Consider the following 19,211-nt stretch of genomic DNA (forward strand, 5'->3'; position numbering starts at 1 on the left):
CAGGTTTTAATCAGAAGATATGTGGATTCAATTGATTAAATTGTACAAAATCACAGGGAAGTGTTAAAGTTTAAAAATAATAAAACTCTGAATCCTCTACTGAACAACTGAAAGACTGGAGGACAGATATACAGGTGAATCCTTCCCTGGATGACTGGGGTGTAATATGTGCTGAGGTTAATAAACTGGAAATGACTAAAATATCATTTGACTGTGTGTTTACATCACCATCAGAGTGATGGTTTAAAAATAATATCCCAGATATGTGCACGTTATTTCACTTTATGGATGTAATGTTGCCTTTAATCCTAAAATATTTCCTTTTGGGGTTAGATCTCGTCCCAGTAGTCAAACTGGGGATTAAACCGATTTGCAAATGGTTTAGTGAAATAAGTTATTGTTGTGCTACGGACAAGATAACCTCCGAGCTGATAAGGGAAAGTGAAACCTTTGGTATCTCTTGGAGCTGCGTGACTCAACCAATAAGGAATGTTAATGTGTCGGATATGATAAGAAGCAACGTTAATGGAATTCAGAGAGAGATCTGGTCTTTAAAAGTGGGATTACACCGGATCATCGACCGGCTCTTTGCTCAGTGTCAGATATAATGTGCCTGTCTGGAGAAAGGGGAAAGAAGGTGAAAGGGAAAAAAAGATCTTTTGGAAAAAAAGTGAATTGACAAATAATTTGAATTAGAAATAACAGATCACAAGTAAGAACCTAAAGTGTTTTATATTTGTTTCAAAGAATAAAAAAAGAAATCAATATTCAGCATTTTTTACATTAATGAAAAAAATGTGTTAACATTAACAGACGGGTGAGATATCATTATACTGACATACACTGAACTCCAAAACCATACAAAAATGTAAACTACCTACATGAGAGACAGTACTTTATCTGCAATGAGTGTAGAAAATATGTTGTGAAGAAAACTGAGTTCATAGAAACATGTTCTGCCATCTGTTTTCCTTTCAGTGACTGATACAAATGTTATTTCAACATAGAGATACAAGCAGAGTATTACGTATAAAAATAAAACCTTAAAAAAGAGGGAGAAACATCTCCTTTCATTCACAGAATGAATAGAAAACAATAAAATTCACCAGGGATGCTCGATGCCTCAGTGATTTCTACCTCTACAGCACAACGAATCACAAACAACATGAATAACTGTGGAGGTCTCTGTCCGACTGACGGCCAATTTCAATTAATCCTCTTTATCTCACAGCGCGGCGGCACATTAAGCGTCTGATTGGCCTGAAATACTCTGGTTCACTGGGCATTACTGAATAAACGCAGGAATGATGAAGTCTGATCCGAACCACATGGGCATAGTGCGGTAGAAAGTATTCTGGGGGATTTCTCCAAAGATCCTCAGGTTTACACCCAGCCATCAGAGCAGAGTGTATAATACTATCCAGAGCTTTTTAAACATCTACAGTCAATGAAGCAGAAACAGTTTTACGTGCTAACGCGCTGAGGAGGCCCCTCTGACCCCCCCAACACCAAAACTGACTTGAATATGGAGCGCAGCAAAAACACTGCAGGGGCAAACGGGTCCACGGCTGTCAGAGGGCTCAGCGTTTGGCTCTCTTGGAAGGGGGCTCCTCTGATTTCTGCCCTCCCCGGGTTCGCACCGCAGGGGGGCTGGCCTCCCGTTTACGGCCCCCCTTAGCCACCGCGGCCTGGCCCCTCGATCCGCTGCGGGGGGGGAAACAAGCAGCAAGTCAGTGCGTTTGTCTTAAGTGTCGTATGAAAGGCTGTAAATGTTTGTCTTTGTTAATTCAAGAGTTATTCAAGAAAAGTGTTGCAATAACCCCGAACGAGCACAAAGACGGGGGCTCTGCATGTTTATGTAACCGCTGGACAGAGCAAACAGCACGAGGCAGATTTCAAAAGACCGTTTAAGACTTGAGGACTTTTGAAAGTTCAGAAACTAGATGAATTTACATTTCTGACTAAATCTGCTCTGAAACCACACACGGACAGAATTAAAAGAAATAAAAACAACCCTACAATAACTAAGTGAGACAGTCGAAATACATTTTCTCACAGACGTGATGAAAAATACATTTGCATATTCATGAATGAAACAGTGTCCTTCCAAAAACATACGTACTGAGGAGGTATGTTTCAGAGGATTTCTAACCTGGACGTTTTGAGCCGAGCATTTTTGTTTGGTCCACCGGATTCTACTTGTTCTCTAACAACGGTACTTTTTTATCAGTTGGAAATTTAGTGAACAGCTGGAGTGTTGGAAATCAGCAGCTTAACCGTAAAGATGAAGAGACTGAAAAATACAGACACTATGAATTCAATTAGAGAATGTGCTGCATCGCATCGGGAAAACTTTTCCCCCACTAATGGCCTGAAATGACAGATTGTACTTATCAAAGAATATTGGCCGATATGTTTTATATTTATGACCTAAAGCTGAAACCACTATTTGACTAATAGATTAGTTGATGCCGAGAAAAATAATCCACAATGACATATGATAATCAATTAACTGTCAGTTATTTTTCCAGCAATCTGGGATATATTTGTATTATTTCACAGACCAAAAGATGATCAATTAATCAATTAAATAATGGTCAGATTAATCAATATATAATCACCACTGGCAGCCCTATGAGTCATTTACATTCACATTTCTTTATACCCATGATATAAAATACTGTTATGTTGAAGAAAAGCATTAAAATAATTATAAATAAATGATGATCATCTTTTTTATATGTTGTGTCCGTGGTGATCTATGAGTTTATGGAATAATGTGTGTATAGGAACATCTATGCAGTTCATCAGTAGGAAATACTGATTTGGTTTATGTGCAAAATTGTGATAATTTATCACTATTTTTATTTCAGTTTTCAGACTATTTAAGGATTTATTTTGATTTGTCGTTTAATTAGACACAAAAGCCTCCCTCTCCTAAATCAGATGTAAAGAAGTTGACTCATTGTTTATAGACTCTGACAATGCACCTGTAGACTAACTCACGGTGTTTATCATACCTTCCTTTTCAAACAGCTCAGGCCCTGCAACAGGATTTCTTATTTTCATTTTGGACGCAAATAACTTGAAAACATTTTGAAAAATTCCAGGAAGAGGTTTGGTGAAATGTCCTCTTTCACAGGGCAGCGAGCGAGCAGTCCGGTTTCTGTCGGATTCCCCCTTCGAGCTCGTTGGTTCTGCAGAACCTCAGTGAAACAAACTCACCGTGTGCCAGCTGCGGTCTCCTCTTTGCCGCTCTGTCGACTTGCCCGGGTGGATGGTTTACTTGGCTTGTTTCTGAGAAGCAGTAAAAACAAATATGAAACAACAGTTGTTGCTTTAGTACTAAATCTCCTCGGCTCTGGTTTAATAGGATGTGACAGTGATGATGCCTTCAGAGTGCAAACACTCAGCTGGGAAATTATCAAAGATGCATTCATCACGTCTGACTTCAGAGGACTTCACCTGCACAGGCCATGATACAGCGCCTCAAACCTTTTAGTTGCTGTCTTTGCACTGATGACCTTGATTTCATGACACGTTATGAAATAAAAACTTGTCGTCTGTTGATTTCCAGAGCAGAACTTTTACTGTAGATCATGTTAACAGACAAACTAATCAAACTATGTTTAAAATGCATGTTGGTGATCAGACACATTTCCAATATGTTTCTATCAGTACTGTGGTTGTGATTGTTGTGTCCATGAGCTGTTCTTTTACCTTTCAGCCTCCAGACGAGACGCTAACCGTGTGGTCGCTCTGGTTGCAGTTCCTTTCCCTTCCTCACCGTCCTCCTCCTCCTCTTCATCATTCTGCTCACCTTCTTTGTCTTCTGCCTTTTTTTCTGTGGAAAAGATGATTGACAGTTATAGAAAACAAGGATTTTATTTACATGGGTTAGAAAAATATTTTGAAAGTGACAAACTGCTTTTTTTAAATATTACTTTTGCCTTGAAAATAGTTTCAAGCGAGCAGTAAGTTCTTACCTGAATCGTCTGTGGCTGCTCCGGCTGCCTTCGAGGGCCGCCCTCTCCGGACACTCCTCTTTGGAGTCATGTCCTGGTCCTCCTGCTGTTGCTCCTCCTCAACCTGGAGAGATAAAAAACAGGCTCTTACTAAAACATATCATTTACATGAATCAGATTTCAGTTTCTTAGATGAAAAGAATAAACAAGACACTATTGGACCTTTTAAAGGAAAGGGGTTAAAATGGAATAGTTCATTGTCAACAAACAAAGCTGAATCAATGGATTCAGGATATTTAAAACTAACATTTATATTAATTTGTAAACGTACATCATCAGGTTTCCTCTCACTGCTGCTGCTCTCCTCTTTGACCTCCTCCTGTTCCTCTGACCGACTCACTGAAGAAGCACCTGAAAAAATGAAAGTACCATTCAGAGACAACAATGATTCAAGTACCTTGTTCTTTATAACTGATGTGTTTAAAGGCCTCTGCTCTAATTTCACTCTTATATAACTTATATCTTATAATGTGGGTGTTTGTATGTGTGCTTTCTTACCACTGTCTTTTTCTGACTCTTGCTCACTTTGCTCCTGTTGATTGTTTTCCTCCTCCTCCTCCTCCATCTTGTTTTCCTGGGTTTCCTATAGAATAATGAACACATATCAAGTCACACAAATTACAATGTGGTCAAAGGAAACTCCATCTTTCATGAAAGGGATAGAGGAAGTGAATAGAGATTGAGAAACCAGGAACCTGAAGATATAACATAACAACAACTCTCACCTCCACAGATTCATCCAGTTCTTCTGACCTCTTTCTCTTCACTGCTGGTTTACCTGGAACAGAAATGTAATTGATGAAATCTACTTCACACTTCACACTCATCATCTCTTCCTGAATACGATCAGCCAGAAAATGTTTTACTCATGGCTAAGATCTCAGTCTTCCCTCATGCGAACTCCAGCTGCCATATTACAGGTTGTTTTACAGGTTGTTAACGGTGATGACAGCAAAATAGAAACACACAGGTTTGTGCACAAATTAACTGGTGAGATTTGGGTCACTGGTAATTTTACCTCAGACATATGACTTGAATTTAAAAACTAACTCACGCATTTCAGTCGTCTCTTTGGAGCCTGAGTTCCCTGCGTCTTCACAGTCGTCTGGAACAGGAGCTGGCAGATGGACCGGACTTCCCTGTTCATCACTTTCCTTTGGTGCACTTTCATCTTCAGTTGTCTAGAAATTGGGAATTTTTTTTTGTGAAAAGAAATTTGTACCACAACAAATGTATTATCTATGACAAGGACTGAACAGATTGAACGGAAAACTTAGTAGAATGATGGGTCGTGGACCAAATAAGAATCCACTCGATTTTAGGGCAAATGTGGACAAAAGTGCAGATCCAGGATTTTTCCACTTTCTTTAACATTGTGAGATGATGTTTTTTGATATGTTCAACAACTTCCCAGGTAAAAAATAAAATTCATGGATCCTGATGAAATAAATCAGGCATTTATATCTATGAGCTTGATTAAGTTTAAGGGGACTGCAGGAGAAATTTTCTACGGAGCCAATTGGATGCAGGACACCAAATGGTCCATAGGGGTCATCATTGTGCTTTAAGTTACTTGTCATATTGGTAAGAACTTTCACTCAACGAATACATGTTGAACAGTGAACAATGTCAGAAGCACAACAAATAAACCTGGTACTGTTACATGTTAAATACATGGTGCACTGTTCTTAACATACCTTCTCTGCAGGTTCGTCTGAAGTGGTTTTATCAGCGTCCTCCTCGTCTTTACCGTCATCTTTCTTCTGATTATCTGAAGTTAAAAACCAAACAATAGAAACTTAAGATACTTGTATTCTATCCTCTGTAGCACTCATCAAAATAATGTCTTTTTAAAACACCTTAACAACGACCATATTTCTAATTTAAAGGAAGCAGTTTACCGGCAGTGGTTTCTTTGGATGCGGCTCCTGAACGTCTCCCCCTGCGACTCGGAGCCTCCTCAGACTTTTCAGGTTCTTTAGGTCGGTCCTTCTCCATCTCCTCTGTTGATCTGGACGATCGTCCCCTGCGAGGTGTTTTGACCTCTACAACCGTCTCCTGCTCCGTTTCCTGTTAATATAATTTTTTAAAAGTGAGCTAAACAATATCAATTCAAGTTAAACAGAAAAATTTACCCGCAAGAGTTGATGTTTTTACTTTACTACGATGAAGTTTGTATTTACCTCAACAGACGGTTGCTTCTTACTTTGCTTCTCATCTGTTTCATCACCTGATCAAATACAAAAACATATATTAAGAATTATTTTTGAAGAACTGTGATAAACATCTGTTAAAAACTGAGAACAGTTCAGTTACTCAGTTCATCCATAAATGGTTTACGGTTTATATTGTTTTTCAGACCTGATTATTAAAAAGCTAATTAATATTAATTCCTAAATCTTATGACAATTCAAATAGTAACATGGTTACACAAGCTTAGACAAAAGACATTTAAATAATCTCTGAATCTCTTCTACTTTACCAGAATCTTTTACGGCTGCATCTTTCTGACTGGACAGTTTTCTTTTACGTCTTCCTCTTCCCTCCGTCTTCTCCTCCTACAAAGTAAAACGTGCATTAGAACAGACGGAAATTTAGCAACACCTACATTTATCACATATGTAAGTGCTGAATTTCTTCCACGCAGTTATAAAAAAAAAAAAGACCTTCTCTGACAGGGTTGATCCATTCTCATCGTCCTGGCTGTCTGTGCTGGAGATGCTGCCTGGAAGAGACAAACAAATAGTGATGAACGAGTGAAGTGGAAGAGAAAACAGCATGAAAATCAGTTTTCTGTTGCAGCTGCTGAAGGGGCAGACTTTTTCAAACTGTAATTATCTTATTCTATCATATTATTAAGTAAAGTGTTCAAAACTCTTTCTATAAGTCACATGACTCACTGATCTGTTTGACGAGTTGGGACTGAGGCCCAGGTTCACTTTCTGTGACCTCCTCCGTCTTCTCTGGAACATCAGTTTCCATCTAAACAAAGTTCAACAGGTCAACAAAGTAAAACATAATTCAATGTGAATATTTTGTAGTAGTTATAGTTTGTAACCAGGAGAGAGTTTGAACTCTTACAGTTTCATTCTTCTCATCTGCAACATTTTCTTCCTCCTGCTTCTGACTCTCAGGTTGAACTAGTGGTGAAAAGAAGTTAGAACATAGATTTTGATTAATTCCCTTAAGGTTTTATTGCACAAAGTTCTATTGTTTGGACAGATCTTAATGTGTTTGTATCTGTTAAGAGAAAATATTTACTGTTGTCCGTTTCCATCTTGGCCTGGCTCTCCTCAGCGACCTCCTCCTTCGCCTATTGAAAGATATATTTGAATTTTAGTCTCACTTGAAAATTTTAAATGAAGCACACGAGTAAAATTTGTGAAACACGGATCACCATCCTCACCTCTGGGCTCGTCTTTGTGTCTGAAGGATCTGGATCACATTGATCTACATTAAAGAACGGATATTAAATGAATGATTAAAAAGAAAAGCATGTTATTCTTTTAAAACAAGTCACAAGATTTCAAGCAGTCACCTGGTTTACTGGATATGTCGGAGACTTGTTCTGCGGGATCACAAACAGCCGCCTCTGCGTTTCCCTCTGCGATTCCTGTGACCTCTTCTGTCTCAGACGCAACAGCATCAGCAGCTGAACTGTCTAAGAAAGTAAAGAAGTAGAATCTGTTATCTATACTGTAAATATGGCATATAGTCATGCCACAGAATGTTTTATGTTATACAAATACATGTCAAATTTAGTTTTTAACATTAAAATACAACCTGTATGTGTGATTTTGTACAATAGCTTCTGTATATCTTTTGGGAATGGTTTTCATATAAGCCATTACTGTGTTCTACCACACCCCCACATGAATTTAATTATGTATTATGTATTTATGTTGTGTGAAATAAACTTAACCAAACCATGAGGTGGATGCACAAAGACTGGTCAGTGTAAAATGTTTCTCATTTGCACATTCACAAAAAAATTATACTTACACATACAACAGAAAAGATTCAGCTCAAATAAGCAAAGTTACCTTCTTTGTGCGCTGCTGGTGACGCCATCTTCTCATCTAGCTGCGCTTCAGGAGTAATTTCTGCCACGTTGACTTCTTCATTTTTCGAAGAAGCCTGAGGTTCATTGGAGGTGGTGTCGTCCTCCTGTGTGACAATATTTCAATTAGTTACTTTTCTTTTTGATCAGAAAGACTGGAACCATTCAAATTGTTAAAAACTGTCAGAGTGAAAGAAAACACGTAGTAGTCAATTCCTTAAACATTTGAATTTCACAAAGACGAAATGCTTCTTTACCTTTGGAGAAAGACTCTCAGAACTTTCAACCTTTGACGCATCCATTTCTCCCTCAGACTCATCTAGAAGAAGATTCATATTTAGGATTTTAATTATGGAAACAACCTGACATGCATAGAGAGATAATTATAAGCATCTTCCTTCTTTTCACACATACCTGCACGTTTTGGTTTATCATCAACAATCTCAGCAGTTTCTTGAGATGGAGTTGGTGACGTCTCAGTGGCTGTGATCTCAGTCACAGCAGCTGTTTGCTCGTCTGCTGGAGGACGCTGCTCTTCCTCTTCAGCCACAGTTGTCTCCATGGGTTGTGGGGCTGTCGGTTCCACTTCTGCTTCTTCCTTCGTATCTTGAATTACTAACCTTTTGGCCACTTTGCTCGCAGGATCCATGGACAGCAGAGTCAGAGCTGCCTCTTTCATTTTCATGTCGGCATCCTGAAGCGTTATCTCAGTGGTCACTTCCTCTTGAATGTTCTCAGCTGGAAGTCTCGCCTCTGCTGAGGTGCAGACGTCCATGAGAGCCAGCAGAGCGTCGGCCTCGGCCGGCACAGTGGGCACGTCGCCCAGTCCCGACTCCGTTTCTCCCTCGGTTGGCTCGGGGGTGATGTCACTTAAGGCGTCGCAGGTGTCGTCTGAGAACGAGGTGGTGACGGTGGTGACGGGCTCAGAGTCTGTGCTCGTGTCTTGTGTAAGAGTTTGTTTCTTCTGCGGCTCTTCTGCCTCAACACTCACTGAGGAAGTGGAGGACTTTGAAGGTTTATCGGACTTTTCCAGTTTGTCTTCTTTCGGTGTTTTCTTCTCTTCTTGACCCTCATCTTTCTTTTCTGGGACTTTGTCCTTCTTCTCTAGTTTTTTCTTTGCAGTCTTAACTTCTGATTTCTCGTGTGAAGGATCTTCAGACGCTTTCTTCTGTTCCTTTAAGTTCGCCTCTTTTTTCTTCTCCTTCGTTGCCTCAGGTTTGCTGACAGATGCACCTCCTGCACTTTTGACTTCTGAGCTCAGAACTTTTTTATCGGTCTTTAATAACAATGGAGTCTTAGTTTCCTCTCTGGATTTTGATTTAGATTTTTCCAGGATTCTTACTTTATCTGTTGTCTTGACTTTTTTGGGATCTTTCTCTGTTTCAGAGCTGGACTTCTTCTGGTTGTCTTGATCTGGTTTAGTCTTCTCCTTCTCGCCGTCTTTATTATCTGTTGCCGGTTTGAGTTTTTCTGCTGGCCTGTCCTCCGTGTGGCTCTTTGACCTTTTCAGGCCTTCCTTGGGGTGTTTATCCTTCTTCTTGCTGCCGTCTGACCCAGGCTCCATGTCAGACCGATCCTCGGAGGAACCAGCAGAGTCGGGGCGGAGCAGCTGCTTGAAATCACTTTTAACTGAAGTTTTCTCTCCTTTAGTCCTTTCCCTTTCCTTGCTTTTATCTTTTTCCCTAATTTTGTCCTTTTGTTTGTCCTTCTCTGCTTTGACAGCCTCAGTGGATGGAGCTTTCACCTTCTTTGGACCCTCGTCAGCGACACCTTCAGACGCCTTTCCTGTCATTTTCTTCTCACTTTTAATCTTTGGCTTCCTCTCACCTTTCTCTTCAGAGGGCCCTTTCACACCTTCCTTGTGCTGAGATTCATCCGCCTGGTGTTCAGATTTCTTCTCATGCTTTTGTTTGAGTTTGGCACATTCATCTGAGAAGCTGCGCTCTTTCTCTTTGCGTTCCTTGGAGTGAGGTTCTTTACGGGACGGACGATCGAATTTTCCGAGTGGACGTTGTTTAAGAGCCTCTTGGGAACCTTGCTCCAAATCCAGGATGAAGGAGTGTGTCCGGCTTTTGTCAGAGAACTTTTTGGTTTCACTGGAATCTTCTGAGACGCTGCCGCTCGTCCTTCTGTGTCTCTCGTCAGATGACGCAGATTCTGAGAGATTTCTTATCAATTTTGGTTGTGGTGTCTTTGACGTAGAAGATTTCCCTTCCTGATATCAAAGAACAATAAAACACAATGCTGCTTTATTACACTTCACCAATCCAAAGACAAAAAAATGACCTGCGGTGAATCTGCTTTACTCTCGACAGCTTTCACATACCATTTTCCTGGATCCCTCTCCTCCTGTGTCTCCTTTCTTCCTGCTAGTTACATCTCCCTCTTTCCTGAAGCAGCAAATAATGCATTTATTTATAGAGTGTACACTGCAGCAGCTATAGGAATTTGAATCTGAGCTTTGGAGGACGTACCTTGAGTCTAGTTTCCTCTTCCTGTTGAGAGCCATCTTTTTCTCCAGAACTTTCCTTTCTTTGCGAGCCTCTTTGGCCCCGGGCCGGTCCGCCCCAGCAGAGTCCCCACCCTTTTGTTTTCTCTGATCTGTGTTGGAAATAAGCCTGGTTAATGATGTGACAGTGAAAAGTACACAGAGCTAAGACTTGTCTTTAAGAAGGGGATAATAGGAACACACAGCAGGACCGAACAACATAACACACAACGCTGCTATTTCGTTTCTGTGAGTTAAAGTGGGAGCACGTTTGAAGAGAATCTCGGGGAAACTGTAGTGTTACAGAAACAAAGCTGTGAGGACAGAGACTGAGAGTTGAAGGTGAGAAATTTAAGCCCAAGAAGCAGAAAATTACTTTTTCTGTTACCAGACTAAACCTTTATTAGTCTAATTTTACTGAAACATTTCCGGTTGCTGAACTCAAAACATGGGATGAGAAGAATGGATGACTCTGAATCTAAATTCAAGCCCACAGCAAACACGTGAGAAACAGAATTACCTTGTTCTTCAGCCTGTGCTGCTTTCTGTTTACGCTTCTCTTCCATTCGCTCTCTGTTCTGTTGTCTCTTGAGCAGCCGGTCCTCTTTGTCTTTTGCCTATGACATCACAGTTAAGGAAAGAGACACAGAAGAATGATGAAGGAGCATAAAAATATGTATGTGTTCCAGTTCGTGATCAATTAATTAACCAACAACTTACTGCAGATCTCCGACGTTCCTCCACAGTGATTTCATCGTCCGAGTCACTATAGTAACGGGAGTAGAGGAAGGGCTTGTGGACGTAGGCCTTTCTGCGAGGCTTGCGCTCCTCTTCTCCGGCGGCATCTTTCTCTCCTGCTCTCTCATCTTGATCTAGTGAAAAACACAAACAAACACTTTTTAAAGCTCAAAATCAAATATATGTACAAGAACTTATGTAGTAGAGGCCATATTGAACACCTCAGGATACAGTTAATTTTCATAATCTGAAATCTTAAACACAAGTAAAAAGTTGAGACCATCAGACGAAAGTTCCCCTTCTTTAGACGAGTCCGACAGCAGCTCCTCATCCTCACTTTCCTCCTCGAATGACGACAGGTCGCTGGTGTGGACAGAGCTCACTGTGATGTCACTCAGGCCATCCAGGTCGGAGTCCTCCAGAGAGTATTCTACAGTGTGATAAAATATATAGTTGATGAAGGAAGGAGTCAGCTGATCAAATATTTGCACATCTCTTACAAATATTCACATTCATGTTTTAAAAACAAACAAAAGGGGCGAGGCAACGGTGGATCAGATATCCACAAACATTACAGATGTATTTATTATTCTCCGTTGACAAATCTGAAGCTGATTTAATTGAATTCCAAAAGACACTGGACACATTATAATATCAGTCTGAAGGTCAATTTCCATGCTAATAATTTTTAGGAGTGGAACAAACTATAATTTCCAATGTATTACTTAATACATAAATAAATAATTGTCTTTATGTCCATGACAAAGAAATGTGTTTTTTATCATGAATAGGTTCTGAAGGCAGGTTGCTTTCACTAAATGTAAAGAAACAGTTGAGCTCACCTTCCTTGATCCTCTCTTTGGCTTTCTGCTTCGCCTGACATGTAGATTTCTGGAATTCGTCGTCCTGCTTTTCTTCTGAATGTTTGCCCGTGATTCGGTTGATTGCATTTTCTTTCTCCTCTTCGGTCTGCTCCTGAGCTCCAGCCTCCTCATCCTCCATCTTCACCTCTTCTATTAACCCCTCTTTTCCCAGATCCATCTGGTCCTGAGTGTCCTCCATCTTCACTTCCAGCACCTGGATCTCAGATGCCACCTTCATTTCCTCTGACTCTTCCCAGGTTCCATCTTCATGGAGGCTGTCTCCCTCCTCCACGATGATCATGTCCTGCTCGCCGTCCTCCACCAGCTGCATGGTCTCGTCTGAAGCTTGGCCTCTACGTCCTTTCTCGGTGCCTGAGCTGGCCCTGACACTCGCTTCCTGATTGAGGGAAGTGATTGTGTCCAGGATGGACATGGCGTCACTGGCTGCAGTGGTCGTTGGAGCAGACGACGAGGCTGTGAACGTATGAATATGTTACAACAGGTGTTAAATGTGTGATTCGATTGGAAAATAATTTCAAACCACAGGATGAAGAGGGAGAATGATTTTTCTCTTTTACTGGTCAAACATGCATAGCTAGACATGAAAAGTTGTTTACCCTGCTCAGGAATGCTGCTGTCTGGTTTGGTCTCTGGTAAAGGTGGCGGGGGCAGTGGCTCTTCAGAGCAGCTGCCCGGCGACAGAAATTCACGAACCACCCTCTCCACTTGTGGCCTGAAAATGTGGTTGATTTTGGGATCCACCACCTGGGCCACGATCCTGTCCACCCCCTGCTCCAGCATCCCAGATCTAAGGAGAACAGTTTGATTTTACTTAGGGCAATTTGCAAATTAAAACTAGACATTAAACATCTACGTGGGGGGAACATTTTCAGCTTGAAAAAGTATTGAATCATTTCCATTGCTATAGTGGACTACACGTTTCTCCATGGTCACTTACTGGAGCACAAGCTGCCTGATGTTGTTTCTCAGCTGGTTCTTGTTCAGATGTGGGCTCCATGTGTGGTTAGAGAGGTGATTGGAGACAAAGTTGTCCACTCTTTGTTTCAGGTTCAAGTAAGCAGGCTGCAGGAGAAAAGGCAAGACAGTGATCACAGGTTGGCAATTACCAGCAACTTTTGGACATTATTGCCTAGGCCATAACTGGATATCTGGTAAAAAGCTGTCGATTAATTAATCAAGCAACTGTTTATTGTAGTATTAAGCAGTGTTTTGTTAATAAACACTAGCTTCTGATAAATAATTCATCCACATATTTCTGTGTGGTGAGCTGCAGATTGTTTTGTAACTGCAAACCTAAAAGTGCAGTAGTGTACCAAAATCATATACTAGGATTTTACAACATTCACCTTTTGTTTGAGTCCAAATTATGTTTTTATATAAAGCACATTTCAAATAAATCAAACGCAAGTTATGGTGTTTTACAGTTGATTGACAAATTAGATAAAAACTGTCAGATTTAGAGATGAATGCATATCAAACCAATCAATAACAGGAAGTACGGCAATGATATAAAGTTACGATAATAAAGTATATATAATCAACTATTGATTAACCATTACAATAATTATAAAACACAACATAAAAACCAAACTAACCATCCTCCCTGAGCCTCTGAGTTCAAACAGTATCAAATGAATGGGAATGAATGAAAAACTGTAGCTAGCTAACATGTTAGCCCTTGGACATGTAGCTACAGCTCCCTGTTAGCAGAAGCAGTAAAGTAATGACCAACACAGTTTATTTACTACTAGCATGTTTGTTTACTGCTAGCATGAAGCTAAACGAGCTCCAGAATCAAACCTGCTCCTGCAGAACAGAACAAGCTGCTGCTGCCGCTTCCTGGATTCAGGTTTTATTCTTAAACATCCCAGGATCGTCGGGTTGTGAAGAAGTTTACCTTCGTATCGACGTCTGCCAGACATTCCCTCCTGAACTGGTCGAAGAGCCCCTGGGTTTTTAAATGACTGACGATCATGGAGACGAGCTGCGGGTCTCCCGGTGGTAAACCCGCCATGTCTGAGCCGAGCGGAGAGTAAACTGGTTAAATGAGACGATACTGGTAAAACATGGGCTCGCATCAGACCTGGACGCGTCTCGTCTCTGTTGTGGTTCATGAAGTTCGAGTCAAGCTGGAAGCGGAAGTGAACTGTAACATCGTGATTTTGAACCGGAAGCACTTTCAATTCGCGGGTTCCCCTACCGAAATAAAAGATTAGTAAACGAGAGGGAAATTAAATTCTCGCTCAATACAATGATTTATGTTTAATTATATGAAGTCACAATGTTCGAGGAAACGAAGAAAACACAAAAATAAGGTATTTTAAATGTTTCTATTTAAACTAAAAACTGAAAGAGTCGTTTTCCTGTTTTTGTATAATTACAATTATCATATTTAATATTATTTAAAGAAATCCTTGAGAGGTGACAGATATTTCACCTCAGTCTTGTTCATGGTGACTCCCACTGCCTGTATGTCAAGTTTCAGAAGAGTTTACTGTAGAAATTAGAGAAAATTGAAGGGAAGATTTGCTACTTTTTCATTTTATCACTCAAATCTTGCTCATATTGAATATTTTTTTATTTTTATCCTCGAAAGGTGACACCGATATTTCACCTGAATCTTGTTCATGGTGACTCCCACTGTCTGTATGTCAAGTTTCAGAAGAGTTTACTGTAGAAATTTAGTTGAAGGTTGAAGGGAAACTTAGAAGGCTAGGCTGTGGCTGTATAATTTGCTATTGGTTTTGAGTCACTGGATCACATGAAGATATTTAAAAATTATCCTATATATAAATATTATTAAATAGTAGGGTATCTTATATTTAAAACTCGCTGTAGATGTGTTAACATGTGTCACATTGTGGTTATTTAGCGACCTCTAGCGTTCTGATCCAACAACAGACATCCACGTTAAAGGACGCTAAATCAACGACAACCGACCGCACGCGCTCAGAGAAGAGACGCTGGATCATGTGACAGAGAAATAAAAGTAAATGAAATCAAAAAGTTATGGCAGCGGTGGGATTCGAACCCACGCCTCCGAGGAGACTGGAGCCTTAATCCAGCGCCTTAGACCGCTCGGCCACGCTACCGTGTGACGCCACGTGCTTCATACACTGGAGAAATACGACTCAATATATAATATCATATACTTGGGAATAAAAACATCAAAAGTAACTTCACAGACAAATCCACAGTCTACAAAATGACTGAATCACTTTTGTAAATTTGGGTGATTCTGTATTTGACCACTCGTAATAGTAATAATTTGTATACTGTTTGGTTCTGTAACCACATCCCATGTGTACAAAACTAATTATTTACTAGATGTCCCCAAATCCTTTTATATCATTTATTAGAGTTTGAAGAACAGTCTTCAGGAAAATAAACACACTTTCCACCCAATCCCTCAGTACACATCATCTTTAACTATTAGAGAATATATTCAGCACGAGGCAGGCAGTCTAACAGCACTTTGGAGTCAGCACCATCAGATACAGAAATCCAAAACAGAGCTTTTCATTTAAAAAAGGAGCAGAAAAGAATTGACAATAAAATAACAAAAACCTCTGAGGCAAAGTACTAGACATAGATAATAACACCACACTGTACAACATAAAAAGTGGGTATGCATGCATACCCATCATAAAATGTGCCAGAATAATGGCAGTTTAAAGCCCACGGCAGTGAAACCAAAAGGTGCCGGCCCAGAGTCTCTTGTGGAGGATATAAAACACCCCTCAGAGGGAGGTAAGAAGGCTGGCTAGGTGGACTCAGGATTTCTTGGAAGGGTAGGTCGGGGGTAGGAGCCGGTGGGAGTTGGCGCGCACCCATGGATGGTCGATGACGCTCTGTAGTGAGAGGCGGTCGATGGGGTTGTGGCGAAGCAGCTTGGAGATCAGATCCCGGGCACCGTCTGAGACAACCTTGGGGAATTTCAAATCCACCTGAAAACGGCAAGAAGATATTTATTAATTTAATCAAGTGGCAGCAAAAACCATGAGAATCAGATTCATTAAAGATTTGTGGATTGAAATTTGTAAATTTCCTGAAATAGTTTGAGTAAAATATATATATTTTTTTATTATAAAGACAAAATGTTGTCCAGATAGCTATTTTATGACTAAAAGATTGGCTCATATTTTTTCCATCAGACACCAAGAGAACAACACCAACCTTCATGATTCTTTTGTATGTGTCTGAATGGCTGGCGGTTTCAAAAGGGGGGTTGCCAGCTAGGCATTCATAGCAGAGGACCCCAATGCACCACAGGTCCACCTTCTCACTGTGGGTGTGGCCCTCAATCATCTCTGGGGGGAGGTAATCCAGTGTTCCACACATGGTGCGGCGTCTGAGAAGGTGTAAAACAAGAGGTGAGCAGGAAGTAGCAATAGTTTCTAATGGAGCACAGTGCGTCGGTGACAACGATTCCTCACCTTAGAGAAGGTGCATGAACAGACCAACCAAAGTCGGCAATTTTCAGCTCCCCACGATAGCCGAGAAGCAGGTTCTCTGGCTTGATGTCACGATGAATCACTTTCTTCTCATGGCAGTACATTAAAGCATCAGCTATCTCCTCCATGTACTACAAAATTAAAAAAGGTTAGCAGTGAATTATAACAGCAAAATGCCAACATACATTACAAGGAATGCACACGGATTTTTTAACAACTTGGTTAATCTCTTACCGTGGCAGTGCGCTGGTCATCAAATCTTCCACATCTCTGCAGCTCTTTGTACATTTCTCCACGCGGCGCATACTCAAGTACTAAGAACACCCTCTTGCGGTCATGGAAATAATTGTAGAAACGCAGGATGTTTGGGTGCCTGAGGAGAAAATTGAGTTTATTTTGAGGGAGCCTGTTGTTGACGGTATTTCCAAGACCAAGCGAAATTCATTTAAAGTCGTTTGTGTATTCATGGCACAACCTCAAACACTCAAAGTGTGATGTTACATGATGTTTTATTTCTTTCAATGACTATTAGATAAAATAAATACATAAATAAAAACATTACATTTGTGATGCAAAACAGTTTTTTCAGGATACTTACTTAAGATGAGCTTGAATCTCGATCTCCCTCCTGAGTTGATGCTCCACACCCTCCTTCTCCATCTGTGACTTGAACAACACCTTCAGTGCAACGATGGAATGCAGCTTCTTTACTCTTGCAAGGTAGACATTTCCAAACTTGCCCTTCCCCAGTGGTCGACCAATGTCAAAGTCATCAATGGAGACTTTCCTGTGGAAAGGTGCAAAGAAAGATATACTCATGTTAACCTGTCAAATAGCAGAGGCTCTTAGATGACTGCTTGAAATCATTCATAAAAACAGCAGGATATGAAAACACAACTGGAGATGGACTAGTGATTACACTTACCTTGTAGGTAAACTGGAGGATGAGCCAACACACTCTCTCCCAGGGCCTACAAACGACAATACAATCAAAACAGGCATATTTCCTGAGGACTGAGTGGTTTCTGTAGGTAAGGAGGTAGTTTTTTTTTTTTATATACCTGCGATTGCACTTTTGTCTGTTTCTGCTCGAGGCTTCACCAAAACACGCTGTGGCCCTGTAACCATGCTTGGGGTTGCAAACTAAAATTCAGAGGCAAAAACACAAACATGCAGCTATGAGTGACCCGATGACCATTGCCATGACATAGATGTTACAGCAGGAGGGAATGAACTAAAAGGGTGATCACTGACGACATATTAAGTTAAACACAGAAAGCAAATCTAAATGTGTTTACAACTATAAATACGTACCTGTCTTTGGAAGGCCCGGGGCTCATAATTTTCCTTATTCTGTAAAGAAATACACAGAGTGAACATTAACTTAGGGTATTTGAGCTGCTGTGTGTGTCTCTCTTGACATTCAGGTGTTATCTTAGCATCGAGTCATGTTACTTATTTTAGACAATGCCCGAGGTATGCATGTATCGACTGGTCCTGAAAATACCCAAGATGGCAACTTTCTCAGGGTTTTTCCTGCACAGACTGTGGCTGCCTGCGAAGATGTAAGAACTCAACTAGTTTCCCTGTTTGCTTTTAGTGTAATGAAGATGGAAGACTTCTTGACTTTCCTTTTGATTTCCCATGTTCGGATTTGAAAAAACTTTCAGCACTGGACTGCATCTGGACTGTAAAGGTCCTTTTTGTCTGGTATTTTATTATTCTTTCATTTCAGGATGTGTGTCCATTCATCAGATTAGACTATCTCAAGTTGGAAATACAGTGTTTGTAAAGTTAAAAGGTTCCACTACACTGACAATAGAACCACATTTTGGTGCAATATAAAACCTGATTTATTACCACAGCATTGTCATATTTCAGGTTGTGATTTAACTAATCCTTACAGATAAACATTATTATATGTTTCCGTGGTTAAACAATGACGTTAGGCCCCTGTTCAGGTAACACTGTTTACCTCGTACTCGGGGTCTAAGCAGCGGCCCCAGTTCAACAGCAGCGGTTCATTTGCATTTAAAATTCGCACTTTTGTATTTCCTTTGTCGTGTGTTCACTTTATATTCAACTTGTTGTCATTTCCGCTAGCGAGGCGTTATGCTACATGTAAGCTAGCTCCGTAGCGTAGCTCCCAAACCAAACGTTAGCTACGCAGCTCGAACCGGCGTCAACAGAGAGAAACGGTTACATGTCCCGAGCGGATGTAAAGTTCTCGTTACACCATGATAAACATTAAATCCTTGATTATTACCTGCATGGTGCCGAACACACGGAGCGTCGACTCAGTGAAGCTCAGTCCGCAGTTTTCTGCTTCCTCCGCCGCCAACGTTTTCAAAAAGCCAACCTCGACACACGCGATTGGTTGGTGCGTCACACACGGAAGGCTCCCATTGGCCAGAATCACTGCGGGAGAGCGCGTGTGATTGGTGTATACCGGTGCTACTCAGACAGAGACCCGCCTTCTTCTCCTTTTGATTTTTTAACAACAATGGCGGAGTGTTTTAAATGAATTTTTATTCCACTATTGAAACCAATAATTTTTCAGAA

At 40.7% G+C, this 19,211-nt stretch overlaps 2 protein-coding genes and 1 non-coding gene across 3 annotated transcripts; all 3 read right to left on the reverse strand.

Annotated features, from left to right (window-relative positions):
* Nucleotides 1–713: 713 nt before the first annotated feature.
* On the reverse strand, nucleotides 714–14,319 carry bod1l1 (biorientation of chromosomes in cell division 1-like 1). Its single transcript, XM_035162017.2, has 30 exons — nucleotides 14,093–14,319; nucleotides 13,133–13,257; nucleotides 12,792–12,982; nucleotides 12,154–12,648; nucleotides 11,592–11,741; nucleotides 11,294–11,445; nucleotides 11,094–11,190; nucleotides 10,560–10,686; nucleotides 10,412–10,475; nucleotides 8,500–10,300; nucleotides 8,343–8,404; nucleotides 8,069–8,192; nucleotides 7,564–7,686; nucleotides 7,432–7,475; nucleotides 7,287–7,338; nucleotides 7,107–7,165; nucleotides 6,926–7,007; nucleotides 6,692–6,750; nucleotides 6,508–6,583; nucleotides 6,209–6,255; nucleotides 5,927–6,095; nucleotides 5,723–5,796; nucleotides 5,080–5,206; nucleotides 4,751–4,803; nucleotides 4,524–4,608; nucleotides 4,297–4,376; nucleotides 3,987–4,089; nucleotides 3,721–3,844; nucleotides 3,226–3,297; nucleotides 714–1,704 (listed from the first exon to the last, which is right to left on the reverse strand). Exons 1-30 carry the CDS (start codon nucleotides 14,207–14,209, stop codon nucleotides 1,581–1,583), a joined length of 5,058 nt encoding a protein of 1,685 aa, XP_035017908.2. The 5' UTR covers nucleotides 14,210–14,319; the 3' UTR covers nucleotides 714–1,580.
* An 886-nt stretch (nucleotides 14,320–15,205) lies between these two features.
* On the reverse strand, nucleotides 15,206–15,287 carry trnal-aag. Its single transcript has one exon. It is a non-coding gene; the product is annotated as a tRNA-Leu (tRNA).
* A 246-nt stretch (nucleotides 15,288–15,533) lies between these two features.
* On the reverse strand, nucleotides 15,534–19,017 carry aurkb (aurora kinase B). Its single transcript, XM_035161783.1, has 9 exons — nucleotides 18,916–19,017; nucleotides 17,964–18,002; nucleotides 17,711–17,792; nucleotides 17,575–17,620; nucleotides 17,248–17,436; nucleotides 16,884–17,022; nucleotides 16,632–16,780; nucleotides 16,372–16,546; nucleotides 15,534–16,142 (listed from the first exon to the last, which is right to left on the reverse strand). Exons 1-9 carry the CDS (start codon nucleotides 18,919–18,921, stop codon nucleotides 15,969–15,971), a joined length of 999 nt encoding a protein of 332 aa, XP_035017674.1. The 5' UTR covers nucleotides 18,922–19,017; the 3' UTR covers nucleotides 15,534–15,968.
* Between the last annotated feature and the right edge of the window lie 194 nt (nucleotides 19,018–19,211).

This window comes from Hippoglossus stenolepis, chromosome 7 (genome assembly GCF_022539355.2).
Source record: "Hippoglossus stenolepis isolate QCI-W04-F060 chromosome 7, HSTE1.2, whole genome shotgun sequence".
NCBI classification, from domain to species: Eukaryota; Metazoa; Chordata; class Actinopteri; order Pleuronectiformes; family Pleuronectidae; genus Hippoglossus; species Hippoglossus stenolepis.

Excerpts from the sequence above, each read along its gene's own strand:
- bod1l1 (XM_035162017.2), bottom strand. The coding sequence starts at position 14,209 with ATGGCGGGTTTACCACCGGGAGACCCGCAGCTCGTCTCCATGATCGTC. Across the intron at positions 8,193-8,342 it reads CTGAGAGTCTTTCTCCAAAG|GAGGACGACACCACCTCCAA; the intron begins GTAAAGAAGCAT and ends ATTGTCACACAG. Across the intron at positions 7,339-7,431 it reads ACACAAAGACGAGCCCAGAG|GCGAAGGAGGAGGTCGCTGA; the intron begins GTGAGGATGGTG and ends ATCTTTCAATAG.
- aurkb (XM_035161783.1), bottom strand. Across the intron at positions 17,793-17,963 it reads CCCGGGCCTTCCAAAGACAG|TTTGCAACCCCAAGCATGGT; the intron begins GTACGTATTTAT and ends TCTGAATTTTAG. Across the intron at positions 17,023-17,247 it reads GAGATTCAAGCTCATCTTAA|GCACCCAAACATCCTGCGTT; the intron begins GTAAGTATCCTG and ends TTTTCTCCTCAG.